At 49.6% G+C, this 19,638-nt stretch overlaps 1 protein-coding gene across 1 annotated transcript; it reads left to right on the plus strand.

Moving 5' to 3' along the window:
- Window positions 1-7,023: 7,023 nt before the first annotated feature.
- On the plus strand, window positions 7,024-13,196 carry ADCYAP1 (adenylate cyclase activating polypeptide 1). The gene is made up of 4 exons (XM_081996633.1): window positions 7,024-9,425; window positions 11,327-11,461; window positions 11,900-11,995; window positions 12,978-13,196. The coding sequence occupies exons 1-4, from the start codon at window positions 9,325-9,327 to the stop codon at window positions 13,162-13,164; spliced, it is 519 nt and encodes a 172-aa protein (XP_081852759.1). The 5' UTR covers window positions 7,024-9,324; the 3' UTR covers window positions 13,165-13,196.
- The last annotated feature ends 6,442 nt before the right edge of the window (window positions 13,197-19,638 follow it).

Consider the following 19,638-nt stretch of genomic DNA (forward strand, 5'->3'; position numbering starts at 1 on the left):
TTTCATACTGTACTGGGTAAAATAAATTTAATGTATTAAAAAATATATGCCTTATAAGATGCTTTTGGATGAAAGTTATTACATAATTGTAGCATATTTTATAAATATGAAGAACCTGCAATAAGTGTGGGCATATCATCAGCAGACCACATGCAGCTTGTCTTTCATCTAGGAAAAAAGCAATTTTTTCCCCCCTAAATCTATGATGTGGGGTTTTTAGTATAATTTTGTCAGTACTAAACAAATATTTGCCCGTTTCATAAATAGAACTTTATACCCATATTCCAGTATTTACCTTGTAGTTCAAACTCTGAGTTAATTACATGAAAATACTCTACATTAGGAATGGGAGGAACAAAACAGAGGATATGTGGAAATGAATAGTATGTCAGAAGCAATCCCTGGCTCAGAACAGAACTGGTAGAATTGATCTGAGAAGATAAGGTCAGGAGATATGTTCAAAACAGAGTTATTTGCTTTCCATAGAAGAGAGTTTTGAATAAATAATGTTCTTGACAATGGCTTTCTTTTGAATGTGATTAATTTTTTTTTCCCAGAGAGGTAAGTGAAACATAGAAAAGTATCTCCTTGTGGAGTCTTTATTAAAAAAAAAATCAAAACAAACCCAAAAGCCAAATGCCAAACCACCTTTAATTGTTAGCATTAGATAATAAGATAATGTTATTTCTATAATTCTTTGCTCATACTTCTTGTCTATTGTGTTTCAGAGCAAATTCTTGTCACCCTCGGATTTTAAATCAGAGAAGCTAATTAAAGTTCTTTATCCAATGGTAAAACTGCATTTCAGATAGTTAAGACAAAACCAATATATAAATTTTAGAACAATCTCAAGTGTTGCTGAGACTTAGAAGAAAACTGTTTTTTCTGTAGAGTAAAATATGTCAGAGAATCACACCAAATTATATGCAATTAAATACTTTTTTTCTGAAAACCCATATGCAAAGTCAATAATATACTTGCACTTGGTAGCAAGAAAGCCCCAGGAAAGGGAATTTTGCTACAGCAAAAAATATCATATTAAAGTTTCAGGATTTTAAATTTATCTACAGAGTATCATGGTTTATTATTTTGTTGTTACTGTTGACACATCCAGTTACCTTGCGATGTCCTAGCAACTTCTGGTTGTGTTTAGCTCTGTAAACTCCTATGAAATTCAAAAAGGACCAAAGGCAGCAGTATTTACATAATGAGCTTAATAGACACATGGAGTTATGAAATCACATAGGAGTTTCTGCAGACAATCTTCATTCCTAATGAGAAAGGTCAATAAATCTAGTGCAGTTCTGTCTGAAATCAGTGAGAGTCTTTCCTGTGGCATTACAAGGGTCAGAGACCGATTTTTGACATTACAAGAGGCCATTACGAACATCCAGTCTGACCTTTGCATGAAGCAGGGCAAGGAACGGCTCAATAGCTTGGGGTCTTTTAGAAAGACAGCAAGCCTGACTGTAAAGGTTTTCAAGTAATGGAGATTGTAATCCAATTCTGCTTAAGTGATTAATTGCCTCAGCTGTTACAGAAATACATTTTATTAGAAGATAGAGATGGATCAGGCCATAAGGCCACACACAAGAAATTCTTTGTGCTATCTTTAAATATAAAAACTAAGAATCGCCCATTTCCCTTTAGGCTAAGTAGACCCAAGTACTTTATTGAAGTTAAATGAATAAAAATATTTAAAAACAGTGATGCTGCCTTATAATTACAGGCTTTGGCCCTTAAACATCCCTCAGTGGGTCATGTCCACAGTTAGATACTCCTTTCATGTTATGTGATTACGGCGCGTTTCGGAGCCCGGGAAGCCCAGAAACTGGCAGTTAAAGGCAACCAGGTGCTCAAATGGCCCCCAGTCTCACCCGGCCAGAGAAGTGACTGCCGGTGCGGGCTGCTGACGGGGAAATCCAGCCCATGGCCTCACTGGGGACAGCCGCCGTGCAAATGTCCTGGCGCTTTCTCTGAGCCCAGTTACGACAGCAGCCAAAAAGCATGTGCTGGCTCCCGGCCCCGGTGGCTGGCTCGTGGCCCTAGTGTCTGCTGTCCGGTCAGCTCCGGGCACAGAGGCCGGCAAACCCCGCTCCCTGGTCTCACCCCACACTCCTCGACTTTCTGGAGCTGTGCATCCGGCCTGCGCCCCAAAGGGATGCGAGAGCTCTCCCCGATGCTCACTACACACAAAACGGGGAGCTAAGCCTCATGAGGGGCTCCCACGCTCGGGGCGATTTTGGCTGTGGCCAGCATGGACTGCAGCCCCATGAGGCAGACGCTGCACTGCAGGGTGCACGAGCCACCAAGGACAGGCTTCTATGCCCAACCAAATGTCTTTTCTCCTTTCCTTAATGAGACAGACTTCGTTATTCCCTCCTCACAGTATGCGGTTATGGTTGAGATTTACTGGGCTCTGCGTGACTCGTCCCTGTTGTCTTTAGCGTGGTTAATTGGAATTATTGAGCGGCGCCCAGCTCTGGCGGGCTGGGGTTCACCCCTGTTGGGACGGTCCTCACCTGCCCACCCTGGCCTGCTTCTGCGCAGCCTTGCTCCCGTCAGACTGAATTAAGCTGCGCTGTCAGGAGCCAGGGACCCTTCAACAGTTTTCCAGCACAAGCAACACCAAATTAGTGTTTGGTAATAGGCTGCACACTGTTTTGTAATAAGAAAATATGGATGATTCTATTTATTCCCTCTTGCTCCTGCGATGATAAGAAATGTTCTAATTCATTATTAATTTGTTCCAACTATTTCTGGTAAATTTAAACTATGAATAACTTTAGCTATGCCATTAGCAATACCTCAGAACTACAGATGTATTTTAGTTTCTGGACACGGGCACGTGGCAGTCACACTGTTTCTGAAGGTGTACCCAAAGTTCTGTCACATTTGGGTACAAAACCAGTACTTGCCGTTCACACTGGCTTACAGCTGAATCTAAATCAACCTAGAACACAGAGATATTGTGGTCATTATTTGTCCTTATTGCAGCTTGGCAGCATTCTGTGAAACTTTGTGTTTTCAATCTGCTTAAGGATTTACCCTTCCCTGAACACCGGACCAGATGGAAATGAGAGTGGGAATAGACTTAGACCTCCTGCCAGCGCTAAAGGCTTTTATTCTGCCCTGCGGACTAGCAAGATCTTTAGTGGCATTGTGTAGGTTGCTGGCTTTAGTGTAGACTAGGCTTTTGGAATATTAAAACTTCAAAAGGTAGGGTTTTTTTGTTGTTTGCCTTTCATTATTTATTTCTCTGCTTTCCATATATAAATGATTGATAAAAGAACCATTGTCAGCACGCATCAAGGAAAATTTTTTTCTTCTCTTGTAGAATATGAATTTCCTTGGGGAAAAGACAGGAGATTATAAATGTGTCTGTTGGTCGTACAAGGGAATTATCTGTCATGGGCATAGTGTGGTGGTACCTCCATGTGGAACCAAGTCCACGGTTTGGTCTTCCATTCATCTAGAAAGTGCTTTTCTTGCCTTTGTGTTTGGATGGAAATGACTCTTCCTTTACATCTTTCATTTACTGAAAAGGGGGAGGAGGTCACTCACCCCCTAAGGTTGAACACTGAGCTCCTGTGTGGGCAATCCCAGAAGAAACTGGCAACCCACTGGCCTTGTCTCTCACAATGAGCTCTAAGCAGGGGCAAGAGCAGGATGACGGCACTCCTGGTGCTCCCATGCTGCTGCCCCGGGAAATACTGTCCTGCGAAAAGAAAGAGGAGAGGAGAGGAGAGGAGAGGAGAGGAGAGGAGAGGAGAGGAGAGGAGAGGAGAGGAGAGGAGAGGGGAGGGGAGGGGAGGGGAGAGGAGAGGAGAAGAGGAGATGAGAGGAGAGGAGAGGAGAGGAGAGGAGAGGAGAGGAGAGGAGAGGAGAGGAGAGGAGAGGAGAGGAGAGGAGAGGAGAGGAGAGGAGAGGAGAGGAGAGGGGAGGGGAGGGGAGGGGAGGGGAGGGGAGGGGAGGGGAGGGGAGGGGAGGGGAGGGGAGGAGAGGGGAGGAGAGGGGAGGAGAGGAGAGGGGAGGAGAGGGGAGGAGAGGGGAGGAGAGGGGAGGAGAGGGGAGGAGAGGAGAGGGGAGGAGAGGGGAGGAGAGGGGAGGAGAGGGGAGGAGAGGGGAGGGGAGGGGAGGGGAGGGGAGGGGAGGGGAGGGGAGAGGAAAAATAATCCCAGCCCTTTTCCTCGGAGTTCATATACTTAAGAATATTTTTTAGCAGTTTGCTTGGAAATATAATTAAGGCAATAAAAGGCAGCAAGGCATTATCTGGAAGATCCCCACAAAGGCTTTGCTGCTGCTTGGTGGGCACCTGCGAAGCGGCTGGCAAGGATCCTGGCCACCAGGCAAGGCTTGCCTGTCTCCTGTCTCGAGAGAGGTGCAGTCCCAGTACTGTCCCTGGTTGTCGCTCTCCATTTTTCCCATAGTTTGTACCTCCTGCCCAGAATATCCCTGAGTGAGCAAGATATCTGGATTACAGGTCTGCTCCTTTGATCTGCAACAGGCACGAGGAAGGACACAGATGTATATGCTTTTCACAGTGCACCTAAACATACCACTGTTTTTACTTAAAGAAGAAAGCACAAGAGGGGACAGTTTAATAAAAGAAAAACAACTTTGCAAATTAGATGCTTCAGCGCTCTCTGTCCCTGAGTCCACTGTGACCTAGCCTGCACAAGGAAAGCGAGGCTTTCCCGCCTCTGCCACGGGTGCCACATCTCAGCGGGAAACAATGAAATGTCCGCCAAGCCCTGGCTTCCCCTGCTTGAGCTTTAATGACTTCTGTTCTTCTGCCAGGTCATCCCCTAATCAGCTGTTACCAGATGACCACAGATACACCTGAGTGACTTCACGGATGAGTTAATCTTCCCTCTGGCAAGTCCATCCTTCCTAGGAGCTAGCCCTCAGGGAGGAGGAGGAGGCTGGAATGCCAAGAAAAGACGAAGGCTGGCATGTTCATAAAGCTGATGTGTATGTACTCATTGGCAGTTCCCCAAGCAGTCCCAGTAAGATAGGAGGCCTGTGAAGAGATGGTAACAAGATAGATGATAAACCCATAGTGTGTGTGAGAGAGAGGGAGAGACAGCTGGGTTGGCAGGGTTGTTGGCTTTTGAGAAAGAAGAATTCATCCTTTTCTATATTAGCAGAAAAACTTGTGCCCTTTCATGATAAAACTACGTATTCCAGGTCTGTCAATCTTCCAGGTTCCTTTTAAAATATGCAGCTAAGGTGGGTCATACTCAGAAAACATGAAAATAGCGGCTGGACATACAAGAAGTGCACATGAGAGATCAGCTGGCTCTGTGGACTAATAAATTTCCTGACAGTTTGATAGATTACTCGTGGTATTTTTTATAAAATATGCATAAATATGCAAAAAAGGGTCTTTCTGAGGAGTGGAAAAGATACACATCATGGTACATATGTTCCTTTGAATTAAACCTATGACAGTAGGTTTTAGAGCAGTCAGCCCCAGGCAGGCTTAACAAGGCTCAGAGGATGTAAGCTCCCCTCAAAATATCTATAGAATTATAATGCTCTAGTTAATAAAATAGATATTTAAAATAGCATAGTCAGGTAAATTAAAAGGTCTAATTTAAGCTGGCAGAAGAAAGATGAAGAAAATTCTGCCAGTGAAAAAACCTACTTTTCTTCAGATGCTGCCTTAGGAGTTTGCCTTAGAGGCAAGTATTATAAACCTTAAATCCCTCTCAGCCTTGAAATGGCAGACTTTAGAAATTTACTTATACGTGGAGATCAGATTTAAGCCTTTACTTATTCAGCCTAAACTGCAATCATGTCATATGCGTATTCACATCGCGTGCGCGCACGCACACCCATGAAGTAGACTGAGATGCTGTGAGACTTTCATTGGCATGAATCATGTGTGAGTTACTCACTCGCCCTAAACGAGAGCTGAGAAGCTGTATTTTTTGCAAAATTGTCCTGGTATATCGCTCCTGCGTGCGCAGTAACACCGGGCCGCTGCGGGGTCTGAAGCTTTGGGTCTATTTTATGGGAATCTGTCTCTCTGTGCTGCTGCTGCCCAGTATTTCGGGCATCCTGGTACTTTTTGTAAGGATCCGGGGGAGTGGGGAGGGAGGAGAGGAAACGAGGCGGTGTAAATAAATAGTAGCTGAAAGTAGCTTTTCTAAAGTGAAAACAGCCACAGCTTTAAAACCTATTGCCCATGATTCTGGCCTCTTTGGAAAGAGGGAATATTTCTTTCCTGCTCTTCAGGCTGTGTGGTTCAAGCCTGCAAACTGAAGTTATTCACATAATCCCTGCCGTGGCTTCTTTCTAGAAAAGCCCAGATTTACATCCTCTATCGCAGAGTCATTGCAAAGGAAAACAAATTAAATAAATTAATGAATTAAATAAAACAAACCCACCCCAGAACCCAACAGCTCCCCCAAATCCGCCTGCTGGCAACCGAGAACGGGAACCCTGAAGGGACTCGCGGGGGGGGGGTGGCGGGGCGGAATTTCCACGCAGGAGATGGGTCTCTCACACACAGCCCCACTCGGGCCCTCCCGAGGTAGAACCCACGGAGGCGGCCGCATGCGCGCTAGTGGCCGCGCGGTGGCGCCCTTCGCTCACGGACGTGTCCGCGCCAGCGCAGTCCCCCGCCCCCCTCCCTCCTCGCCTCTCCCCGCGCTCCGCGTCTGCGGACCCGTCCTGCGGGGAAATCCACCCCACTACCATCCGAGACAGCCGGGGTGGGGGGCGGGGTGTCCCCCTTCCCCAAACGGCTCCTTCGTGAGCCCTGAGCAGTCCTTTTTTCCTCGCCGGGGGACAAGTCCCTGTTCCCTGCACGCCCGACACGGAACGCGAAGTGGGATAGAGTCCGTGCCGCGACCCGAGTCATGTCCCGTCCACCTCGGCAAGTCGCGTGCGTGGGCCATTTCTACGGGAATAATTAATTCACGTTAAATTCCCTTTATCTCCGGAAAATATTGAAACCTTAAATGTCCGTAACAGGAATGTAATTGCACGGTGTGTGTTTGGTTGGTGGTTTTGTTGTTGTTGTTGTTGTTGGTTTTGGGATATCGATTTGGTCTCAAATAACTCGTCTAAGCGTGTTACACCAAAGCCATTCAAATAGGAAACAGGAGAACTAAATTATTGCTGCTTCCTGAACTCTCTGCTTATGATCCTAATAATTAAAATTTGCAGTAATGGCTCCTGCAGACTGTATTTCTTTGGGTAATTCTCGGAAATGAAGGGCTGATTTTTCAGCCGCCGAGCGCGGAGAGGAGCGCAAATCTCAGCGGCCGGGAGCATGGCACTCACCGCCCGCCTCTTCACTTGGGGGGAAAATAATCCCGGCAGCGGGGAAGTCCCCAGAGAAGGGATTTCCCTCCCAGTCCCTCCAGCAAATCAACTTTTTTTTTTTCTTTTCCCCCCCCCTTTTTTTTGGCCCCCTCCCCCATGGCGATCCTCTCCCCTCCCGCTCTGCCCAGCGCTGCGAGTCGCACAGCTGTCTCTGCACCAGGCGGGGAGGGGAGAGGGTCGGGCCACGGGAATGGGGGAAAAGCCGCCCTTGCCGCCCCCGGGGCCGGAGCGGCCTCGCGTGGGACCCTCCCCGCGGGGCGGCCATGAGGCACCGCGACTGCGGCACACGCGGGGCGGTTAAGGGCTGCTTTCCCCGGGGGGGAGCCTTGAGTAATGAGAACACCTCTAACAATCCTTAAACAAAAAAAAAAAAAAGAAAAAAAAAAGAAAAAAAAAGAAAAAAAAAGAAAAAAAAAGAGGGCTCAGGGGAAAAAAAGAAAAGGCGTTCCTATTCCCCAAATCTCCATGGGGGTTCCGCGTCGGGGCTCCTCTGCCTGCGTGCTCTGCGCCGGGAGGCTCAGCGGGGGCCCGCGGCCAGCGGCGGCCCCGGGCTGCGGCGTGGGTGAGCTGGCCCCACGGAAAGACGCGGAACAAAGCCGCAGGGGAGTCCGCCAAATCCGGGGACCCCCACCCCATCCCAAATCGTCCTCCTCCGCCTCCTGGTCCCTTCCGACGGCAGGTAAAACTTGGCCGTGGCGGAGCATCCTTGTAGGCTTGTGGGGGCTTTCTGTGTGTTGCTGTTGGGTTGTTGGGGTTTTTTTCCCCTGATAATTTTTTTTGAGGGGGGGAAGTGTGAGTTGGTGTTTATGAGAAGCTTTATGACTCCTGATAAGCTCATCTTTGAGGACGACACAGAACTGTGTTCCTTGAGGAATTGGGGTGGTGACGTCTTTTCTGATACCCGATTATTACGTGACTGGGGAAAAAAAAAAAAGGGCATTTGATTCATGAATAAAAATCCGGACACCACCACGGGGGCAACAAACAATATTGCCCGTCCTCTGAGGTAACAAGCAGGCAAATGTTTACGAAGAGGGCTCTTGCTGAAGCGGGGTGTTTGCAAAGATTTTGTTGCTAATTGCGTCTCAGACGGAAGGCTGCGGAAGGCTGGTCAAGTTTGGAGCCACCGAGCAGGAAGAGAAGAGGAGGAAGCTGAAGGCGCTCAGTGAGGGAAGAGATCTGGGGAAGACAACACCTCACGCAGCCAGCCCGCGGCTCCCCGCCTCCGCTCCCTCCCGGCTCGCCCGCTCTCTTCCCCCTTCCCCTGCGCTCCCTTCTCCGGCCACATCTCGCTCCATCCCTCTTTCTCCCTTCCCTTGCAGGCTCCACTCCAGACTTGTGCTGCTACCTGCAAACTTTGTTTTTCTTTATCTTTTTATTTTGTAATTTGTTTTTTTTCCCTGTCTCTCTTTTTCTTTTTGTGGATTCCACTAAAACCAGCAAAAAACTAACTGCTGGTTTTGCGTCTTCTTCGTCCCGCGGGTCCTTCGCCCATCGGAGAGGCGATGCCACGAGGGTTTTAACTCCTTTTGGTCGCAACTTGGGAGACAGCTCTATTTCTCCCCCCCCCCCCCCCCATTTGGGGACATTTTTTCTTCTTCTTCTTCTTTTTTTTTTTTTCTTTTTTTTTTTTTAAAGACGTGCCGTTTTGGTTTCGCAGCCAAACTCTCTTAGTGCCGGGTGTTTAGAGTTTAATGGTAAGGACACGCGGCGGCTCGCCGGGCCTCCCCGCAGCGCTCCCGGGGCGGGCGGGCACCCGACGGGGCGGGCGGCAGCAGCGCTCCGCGCCGGGCACCTCTCCGCGCCTCTCCGCGCCGGCAACCCGGCTTCCCAGGGCGTTTGTCCTTAGGGTCCGCGGTCCCTGCCTCCCCCGCAGGCTCGGCCGGGGGCTTGGTGGGTCGTGGGGTGGTTGTTTTTGGTTTTGTTTTTGGTTTTGTTTTTTTTTTTTTGACAGCGGTTTTCCTTTCCCTCCCGCACAGAGTGGCAATGTGTAGCAAAGCGATCCTAGCACTCCTGGTCTATGGCATAATAATGCACTGCAGCGTCTACTGCTCACCTGCAGCCGGACTTCAGTACCCGGCGCTCAGGTAGGTCCGTTCCCCGCCCGGGGGGCTCGGCCGGGACCCCTCCAGGCCCCCACTGCCCCTGCTTTGCTAAGGGCAGGGGAATCTTACCGGGGAGGGAAGCAGAAGGGGACGGGTAGTCACCAAACGAACCCCATTCCACTTCGGCTGCCTCCCCACCCGCTCCGCCGCAGGAGAGGAGCGCCGGGAGGGTCAGACAGGGAGGGGGGTGTCGTGTGTGTCCCCCCCCAGCACTGGCTTCCCCCAGGGCCGCTCCCCGTGATCCCGGAGCGGTTAACCGGCAGCCTCTTGTCCTCGGGGAGGGGGGGACCTGCTCTGCTGCGGACCCAGGTCCCGGGGGCATCTCAGCGGGGCCCAGAAGCTGCCACCACCTGGCCTGCCCCTGCCCTGCCACGGGCCCCGCCGCTCTCCCGGCCGCTTTCGGTTGCCCGCAAGCTCGCCCAGGGTGAAAGGCGAGCATCGGCTGCCCGGACCGGGCCGGGCGGAGCGGAGCGGGGGGGGAGGGGCGTGTGAGGGCTGTCATGGCTGTAGCAGCAGTGGAGTTGACGGGGGTTCGGTCCCTTCCCCTGGTTACCTGTCTGTACACGACCTCCCTTCTCAAGGGGGGAGCGGCGGGACCACGGTCGTTCGGTTGTCTCTGTTCGGAGTGTCTTGCCGGTCTCCAGCCCGTGCTGTCCCTTTTCACCGGGGAGCCGGGGGCGTTTGGACCCCGCTGCGTTTGGGGAAGGAGTGGGGTACCCCCAGAGACGTCGGCACATGCGAGTTTCCCACGTTGGGCCGTGTCTAGGGGTGCAGGGGACCTGCTCCGGGACGTCCGCGGGCAGCCGGGTCCCGCCCTGCTTGTAGCCTGTTTGGGCGACAGGTGCTGTTCGGCTTTGAGGGGGAGTTTTGGGCTCGGTGCTGTTGTCCGGCCCCACCGGCGCTTGGCGCTATTCCAGGGTGCCCTAGGGGGGACACCGCCTCTTGGCTCAGCTGCGAGCGGGGTGCGATGCCGGGAGCACAAGGCTGTCCGAGGAGGGTGTCCTTTTTGAGGCTCCGAGGTGTCCGTGCACGAAGCGGGAGACCTTCGGGGCTGGCTGAGAGCAGCCCCCTCCGCGGGCAGAGGGCCTGCCGGCTCGGTGGCCTGCGGGGCCATTAGCCGGCAGCAACCCGGTTCTCTTCATTCAGGCGCCTGAATTAGCAGGAGTGAAACACTTTAGCGGCATCTATTATTAATACCTCCGCTAAAGCTCACAGACAAAAATAGCTGCCTGTAACGTACAATGACCTACATCGTACTGCAGAGAGGGAGGCAGAGAGTGTGTGTGTGGGTGTTGGGGAGGGGGGACGACACGGACAAAACTAGCGACATCTCAAAGGGCAGAGGCACCATTCAACGAAAAACAACAACAGGCGAAGCCCCGCGCGGACGCCGGCCCCGGCGGAGTGGGGGTTGGGGGCTGCCGCTCACCACCCCGTCTCCGCCGGGGATGCTGCTGGGCTCCCGCCTAGCCCCCGGCACACAAACGCCTGTGAGTGGCAGCCTCCACGCGTGTGCCTGGCAGCATGCGGGTGCGTGCACTCCGCTCGGGAAAGCAGCAAGCCGTGGCTGGGGCAGAGAGGGGCTGTTTCTCCGGCCGGGGTGGGGGGGTGGGGTACCGGGAAGGGAGGGGGAGATAGGTTTGGGGCTTTTCTCGGAGCACGTCTGACGGCGGGTGTGTGTTCCCTCCCCCGTGGTCCTGCCCCGCGGAGGGGGCGGAGGGCGGGGATGGGGAGCGGGCGGGCGCAGGGAAGGGATGGGGGCAGAAGGAGGGGGCTCCCGGGGCGCCCGGGTCGGCTCCGTCGGGGGGGCGGCCACCACGGCAGGCGGGAGCCGGCGGCGGGGAGCCCGTCTGACTCCTTCCCCTTGCTCCTCTCGTTGCCAGGCTGGAAGATGAAGTCTACGACGAGGACGGGAACACCCTGCAGGACTTCGCCTACGACCACGAGCCCCTCGGTATAGCGAATCCGTCCTCCATGATAGGCGAGATGTACACCTTGTATTACCCACCGGAAAAGAGGTGACTGCAACTCGCGGGGTGTCAGGCGTCAGTTTTAAGCCGGGAGCAAAACGGGTCTGGCCGAGCCGATTGAGGGGGAAAAATAATAATAATAATAATACCCAACAAGCCAACAGCAACCAAAAAAAAAAAAAAAATCCCGAACCTAACCAAACGAGCACGATGCCCGGGCCCCGGTGCCCAGTTTAAAGCCTAGAAGGACTGGAAAAGCCGCCTTACCTCCCGCAGCGCCGAGGCGGGCCAGCGGCGCTCCCGCAAACGGAGCAGGAATGCCCAGCCAGCGCGGAGCCGAGCAAGTGCGGCGGGGAGGGCCCTGGGTGGGGAGGAGGGGTCCCGGGGGACGTGGGGAGATGCCGCCCGCCGCTCGCCGGCGGGGAGGGACGCCGCCCGGGCTGCCGGGGCCTCGGCGCTCATCCGCCGGCTCTTCCCTCCGCCCAGGCACGCCGATGGGATCTTCAACAAAGCCTACAGGAAACTCCTGGGCCAGTTATCCGCCAGGAAATATCTGCACTCCCTGATGGCCAAGCGGGTCGGGTAAGGGCTTCTGCTCCCTCTTTTCCCGCGATGGGCGTTGCTGCTGCCGCGGCGGAGGCGCTTCAAAGGCCGCGGCTGGCGGGAACAAAGCTGTCCCGACCGGGGCTGCGAGTCTGCTGCACCGGCGGGTGGGGCTGGGGGAGCCCGGCTCCCCAAACCGCAGCCGGCCCGGGCCGGGCCGCGGCTCCCGTCCCGCTGCCGGTGCAGCGTGAGCCCCGGCTGTCAGCCCGGGCGTTCGCGGAGGCTGGTTTGGTTTAATATGCTCCGGCGTACATATATATATGTATGCATATATATGTATATATAGATTTATTTATATAGGTATATATGTACATATATATTTATACACATAATATATTCATATATAAATATATAGTAATTTTAATATATTCATATATATTTATCGCTATATAAATATATATATTTATCTATATAGCTCTAGAATTTTTTTTGCAACCGGCTGATTTAAAATTCTGAAGTTGGGCAGCCTACCCGGTCTGCTGGGAGGGGGGAAGGAGGTGGGCAGGCGGGCGGGGAGGGAGCAGTCTGTCGGAGGCGATGCCCGAGGCCTCGGCTGAAGCGGGAGGGGGGGCTCAGCGGCAGCCCTGCGCACCCCCGGGGGCCAGGCGGGGCTCCCCGCCGCCGACGCGGCAGGGGCGAGCCCGGTGCCACCCGGCGGCCTTCGGCAGGAGGTGACACGCTGATGAAGCCGCGGGGAGAGCAGCTCTCCCCGCTGCAATGAATAATGCATGGCGGGGAGATATTGTCTCTCCCGCCGCCGCCTCTTGCGCGCACCGCGTCGGGAGCGGGGTTCGGCGCGGCCTTTGTCTCCCTGCGCATCTTCCGCGCAAGGTGTTGCGCCGGGGGCAGCGGCGGCGGCGGGGCTGCGCACGGGCGCGGGGAGGGGCGGAGGGGCGCGGAGGGGCGCGGAAGGGGGCGGAGCGGCCCCGCCTGATGCGGCTGTGCTTCTCGGTGCTTGCAGCGGTGCCGGCGGCGGCCTGGGGGACGAGGCGGAACCGCTGACCAAGCGGCACATAGACGGCATCTTCACGGACAGCTACAGCCGCTACCGGAAACAAATGGCTGTCAAGAAATACTTAGCAGCCGTCCTGGGGAAAAGGTATAAACAAAGAGTTAAAAACAAAGGACGCCGAGTAGCGTATTTGTAGCGATGAGTAACCAGCCACTCCTCTGTATACAAAGTCCTGAGAGAGAGAGAGAGAGAGAGAGAGAGAGAGAGAGAAAGAGAGAGAGAAACCCAACAACAACAAAATCTAAACAAAAACAAAAGTCATTTCCAAACTGACTGAACAATCACCGCTCCTGTGTTATCTAAACATGTATTTATGTATGAAGTAAAGCCATTAAATGAATATTTTGATAATAATATTGTTTTTCTTTTGTACAAAAGCACTAGAGAAACGCACAGATCTACTTTGTGGACCAATCATTAAGTTATATATAAGATATAAATATATATATATAAATACTACTACGAATACTAAAGAACAATTCTTCATATAAAGCCTGCAAAAGAACAAGAATTCGCCTGAGCTGTTTATGTTTTTATATAAAATAAATAGAAAAAAAAGGACAATCATTGTTTTGAATATTACTCCTATTTTTGTAACGGAAATTAAAAGGATAGTATTTTTATCCACGACAGGGTCGAAGACATTAATTTTCACCATTTGCTACTGTACATAGAGAAGGATGCCCTGCTCCCAGGGGATTATAAGGAAAATGATTTGGGAGAATTGGTGAAGCAGATTCTTCCCCTGGTGAGTCTCAAGGCAGGCTCCTTTGCCACTAGCCTCTCTGAAGGGGCAGCGTCCCCTTTCTTCTAGATTTCGATGATTTTCTTTTTTTTTCTCCTGCTTTCTTTGATTCCAGTTGTACCTGTATTACTATCTCCTCAAACAATGAGCTTAGAGGATAATTCTCTTGTGAAAACAACAGCTCGATCTAAATTGTGCATCTCTGTTGCCTATTGGAGGGAGAAATAGTTTAAAAACCCATCACCACCGTACAACAAAAATTCAAAACAAAACAAAAAAAAAAAGCCGAACCCCAAACCCCAACCCCTAAATCCCGAACCAGCAGCAAGGATAGTAAGTACTAAGCCCCGTGCACTGCTCTTCTGGCTGGCTGGGGCAGAGTTGCAGAACAAAGCGAAAGCGGAGACAGGTCCCGTTTGGGAAGAGTGGGGAAGTGAGCGGGGGCGGCCCCCAGCGCGCCCCGAGGCCGGAACCGGTAGCGGAGCCGGTACCGGTGCCGCAGGGTTGAGGGAAGACGAGGCGATCCCACCTCCGATCCGCTACCCAACTGCCCCGGGCAGCTCGGTACTGGACCTGGATGCAAAGTACAGTGTGTTACTCTCCAGTGCTGTCCATGCTTCTCATCACGTGTAATGAGCAGGGTTCTCGCCTTTGCATTTGTCGGTCGGAGTTGCTCTTTTCTTTGATTGTTTTTTCTTGTAGACCCTCCCCGCCTCTCATCCTCTCTTTGCACTTTTCCGAGCTCTGTTTAACCCATCCGGGTCACCTTTTTGGGTTATGTTCTTTTGGGGGAAAAAAAAAAAAATTGTGAACGCTCTCTCACTCCTTTGTTCTGTTTTATGCAAGCTCTTATTGTACAAGTTTAGGAACCCCTGTTGTAGCTACCACTAAAGAATTATGCACTACTACGAAAGTTTTTGTTCCTTGTTTATTGAGTTTGGAGGTAAAATGTATTTTTCTACATTCTGGCTTATTGCTTAGTAAAATTTATTTCATAAAACAAACTTTTGTCATAAAAGAATGTGTAGTGTTCACCTGTGGTCCGGTTTCTAACGAGATAAACCATTTTCACCTCATCTCTCTATGTACGGACTCCTATCTTACCTTCCGTCCGGGGGACAGTAAAGCAGCAGCGAACCCGGCCGGGGGCTGGCCCCGTCCCTCCGCCCGGGCCGGTGGCCAAGGAGGACGCGTAGGTACCTGCCTCCTTCCAGCTCACCACACAAACCTTAGAGGAGTCTTTCCAAAGACACAAAGCAAGCCCCGCATTCAAGACGTCGGAAAGCAACCCCTCACGCCCCCCCCCAAAAAAAAAAGAAAAAAAAAAAGACAAAAAAAAATCGCGGGTAAAAAACTTCCTTCTCCGGCCGGGAAGAGCCGCCGGCCGCTGGGGAGGAGAGAGAAGGGCGGGCAGAGCCCGGTGGGGGGGGCAGGCGCTGCCGGCAGGGCTCGCCCGGGCTGCCCGCACTGCCGGCAGCGCCTGCCCCGGGCTGCCCGCCCTGCCGGCGCTGCCCGCGCTGCCCGCCCTGCCGGCGCTGCGGGCTGCCGGGGCGGAGGGACGCGGGGCGCAGCCTGCAGCTTTCGTGCCTTCTCTTCACCTTGTAAATCGCCACGAGTTCGCGGATGGCTATTTAGTGGCCCTACGATGCTGCAACACATCGGCTTGCGTTTTAGTCGTACTTCTTCTGTTCTTTGGCAACAGGCAGAGTTGCTGTGTTTGTGTCGGCTGTGGTATAATGACATAGGGCGCTCTTGACGTTTTGTTTATGACCTTATCAGTTAGCGTTCAGTGGCTAGTCGCAAGCATTATGAAGTGATCACCTAGGTTATTCTCCTCTGTATGTTTTTTTTTTGTTGTTTCTTTCTTTCTTTTTTTTTTTTTCCAGAGACGCCAACAGCCTTACCAAAATTTGAGCAGATTTGAGATACAGTCATAGTTTAGGTAGATGTTAGTCTCGGAGAACTTATTTTGTGTGCAAATGAATATAAAAAGAACTTAAAGTATTATTACACACATGATATCTAAAACTAGGACTTTGATAACTGTTATATAAAGTGTGTAAAGTTTGTATTAATAAATTTTTGTAAACAATGCAATTTCGTCTAATGTTTGGGGGAGACAAATCTAGAATCTAACAGTGAAAGCTGCATTTCATTTTTTTTTTTTAAATTAGTTCATTTTTAAGCAGCGTTCTTCTAACTTTTCATGTCTGGGATATCTTTTTATTAAGTGTCTACATTTTATCATCAAATAACCTCTAACATTTTTACTGATGGTTACTCCTCTGTTCGAGTAAACTAAAGAGAGCTGCTGAAGAGCCTCGTTGCATACACACACCAGCTCAGTAATACTCTCTAAAATATGCAAACCAAACCAGTCGGTGCCTATCATCCATTCCTCTAACAATTCCTGTGCTTAGAAGCTGTTTATTTCAAGCAGAATCGGTGTGTTTGATGAGATCTTCACCTAATCCGCTTTTAATGAACATTCCGTATGTGATAACGTGCTTCCCAGCATCACCAGGGTTGGGCAAGGGCAGCATCTTTCTTTGGATTAAAGATGCACTGGGCTGTCTTAAAAAAATGATACTGCAACACAACAAGGAATTATTTAGGTTTTACAGGGTAATAAGTGGCTACAATGGAAAAGCACAGGCAGGGTAGTTTGTCAGCCCAGCCTGGAAGTCAAGATATCCAACCTTCAATCTTCACTTCAGTTTAGCAATAATGCTTATGTTTACTTTTTTTATGGTAGCTCAGGGGCTTTATTCAAGTATGTTGGAAAGTAACAGCAATTTAGTTTAAACTAAACTCCATTTCCTTCTAAGATTGTACAATTAAAAACTAAAGCACAGGAATTAAGCGACAATTTCCTAGCAATTTATTTTTCAAAACTCTAAGTCCAGGATTTGAAACAGACTGGTCATATCCTCTCTGCCATGAATCCATCTTCCAGGCTAGTTTCAACTAGCATTTTACTGACTTACTGGAAAACACCAAGAGAACTTAGAAAGCTGGTGGTATCAGTGGCATCTGTTAGGAATTAGTGCAAAGCGAGATAAAAGTTCTGATTAAATGCAGGTTGGGTCAGAGAAGAATGCAAAGAAATACCTGTTTGGGGGGAGGGGGAAAAGACAAGGATTTCTCAGAATGATAGCGTAAGAAAATCAAGACACTGTTTCCCAAAGGCAGCATACAGCAAAAAACTGCTGTTAGGCTTATTCAGTATTTGTGCTCATACATATAATCACACTACATTTCTTGCCCATCTAAACTGAAAATGTACTTAGGAAATCCAAGTTGAAGACCTTCTTGGTATTGGTAGCTGGAGGATGAAACTTGGGATTATTCCATCTGAAAAATAAGGTCATATTTATCAAGTCCTGGCACTTGTTGAAGATGTACAGAAGATGGAAATTCTGCTGGAAATGACATAAAGATGGTCCTAGCTTCACTCTACTGAAATTCCTCCTTACCAAATCACATATGATTTCATGAAGAGGCTCAGCTCTGCTCCCAGTGATTTAAACTGCCACCTGAAATGATACACTTGGAAAATGTGTAATACTGAGTCTTATAGCATGAGTTTTGCAGGGATTGCTGATGTTCTGTATGCTGCTATATGACTAGCAGCAGAAATGGAGAAACATGGCTGACAAAACATGAATGACTAGATGACATGATTTTGGAGCCTCGCATTGGAAAAACCTCCTGACATTCAGTCAAAGTGACAAACTGCACTTAGTAAAGGAGGCTGAACAGAGCAGGACAGATTGCTCCAGATTCCAGCCCTCAGAAATGTGGTGCAACACCACATCTGTCACAGAGCTACATAGGTCATCAAAACAGAAGACCCTGAAAGAACCAATTCCTGTAGAGCCCTGGTGTAAACCCAGCTGTGGCCAGCATCTGCCTTTCATGAGATTTGCTTGTGAGGGTGCTGACTTCCTCTCCATGTGCCTCTGGAGCCTTTCAGTCTTCTTCAAAAAACAAAGTTCATCTATTGGCTGTATACATTTTCACCTAGAGTTAAGGAAAATAGAAAATCAGGAGGAAGTTGGATCTTTTGGGGACTTGTTACTTGATACTTTTGCAGCTCAATTTCCAGCTCTAGGCTAAATCGTTTAGTCTTTCTTCAGGAAAAACCTTCACGGAAAATACATCCCTGAAAATTTTAAGGACCTCATGCTTAACCTCTAGAAGTACATGTCCTCATACTACACTCACAGATTTTTAAGACCCGCGGGGACTCTTATGATCATCTACTCTACCTTAGATAATACAGGGCATAGGATTTAATGGAGTCCTTCATTTAGCATTTAATGTCCGAGTGAGCTATTCTGTATGACAGCAGTATTGATTGCAAGACTTGCAGGAATGGCAAATTTGCTGGATAAGTTGTTCCAAATGTGGCAGTTTAGCGCTCTGTTCCTTGTTTCAGTTTGTATCATGTTTGAGTCCAAGAGATTTGTAGCCTGCTGACGAATCTCTAATGCCTGTAGATTTTCCTCTCCATGTAGGTAGTCTTAGGCAGAGATTGACTCTCCTCTGTGCCCTGTCTTTGAGGTAGCAAGGTTGATCTTCAAGCACTCACCATGAGGGAGGTTTTCCACAGATGGCATTATTTCTGAACCATTTGTATTTATTAACATCCTTGCTAAAGTGTGGAGACTAGAACTGGTTACAGTGCACAGTTACAATCCTTTCCCACACCTAGCTTCTTTTCCGGATGATTACTTCAGACGCACAGAGACCCTGTCCCAGAAGTGACACCATCGTTCTTGGTTCCTGATTTGTATTACTTTGTGATAAGTTGTGTTAAAGCACTATTTCAAGAGAGTTTACCTTACTGAGCTCACTCTGGGAGACGTTAATTTTTTTCCTGCACAATTACCGTGTTTTGCCACCTCAGCTGTCACCTGGCTCCCATTCCTGTCACCTTTAGAAAGACTAGACCCATTCCAGCAATGTCATTTGTATATTCATACATGGGCCCAATCCAGCTCTGGTGCAGATCTGTGTATGTGCCAGAGAAAGATTTGTCCCAGTCTAAGTACAAATCCTGGGACAGAGCAAGTCAGAGTGATGCATAGCAGGCTGCCGGCCAAATCTTTTGCACTTCGGTTCCTAGAAGTAATCCCATCCTGGCGTAGCTGAGGGCCCGTTCACTCTAAACCCGCATGGGATGTCTGGAAATGCTTTTTGCTAAAACTGACCATGGCTGCGTTACTTACCTGGAATCCACAGAGAAGAGAAGTAGTACATGACGGGTTAGATGTAATGAGGTTGAACTGCTAAGGCAGAGTAAGTGTAAAACGGAATGCATCTTTTGCAATAATTAGTTAACTGGCTGTTGATAGCCTCAAAACAGGACTTAGTTTTGAACGAGGATATTTAAGAACCAAAAATATGCTAATTTACAAGCAGTAGACAAGCATCCTATGTTTACCATTTATCCAAGAGTGTTTGTTTTACAACTTTAGTAGTGAAATATCTAAGACAGATAGATGTATTGATCTCTGAAACAGTATAATTTCTTTATATGGATCACAGAGGGAAGACTTCTTTCTCGTCATGCTCTGAGATGAGTTTCAGATATTCCACTTCACAAAGAACCTCATGGAGATTTACAGCAGTATGGAGTAGAGAAGTTGGACAGAAAAATGGCAGTCACTGTTGGTTCTTCTGTGGTGTCCTCCAGCGTCTCAATACCAGGATATGAGGAACTGCATAGCTATAATTGGATGGGAAATGATCTAGCATGAACAAACGCCTCCCAGCTGATCCCCAACATGGAAATGTGACCTGGAGAAAGGAGAGCGACATTGAGAATGAACAGTTTTACAAGAAAGGGAATTTCCATTA

Source organism: Phaethon aethereus (assembly GCF_964289735.1).
Source record: "Phaethon aethereus genome assembly, chromosome: 2".
Classification (NCBI taxonomy): Eukaryota; Metazoa; Chordata; class Aves; order Phaethontiformes; family Phaethontidae; genus Phaethon; species Phaethon aethereus.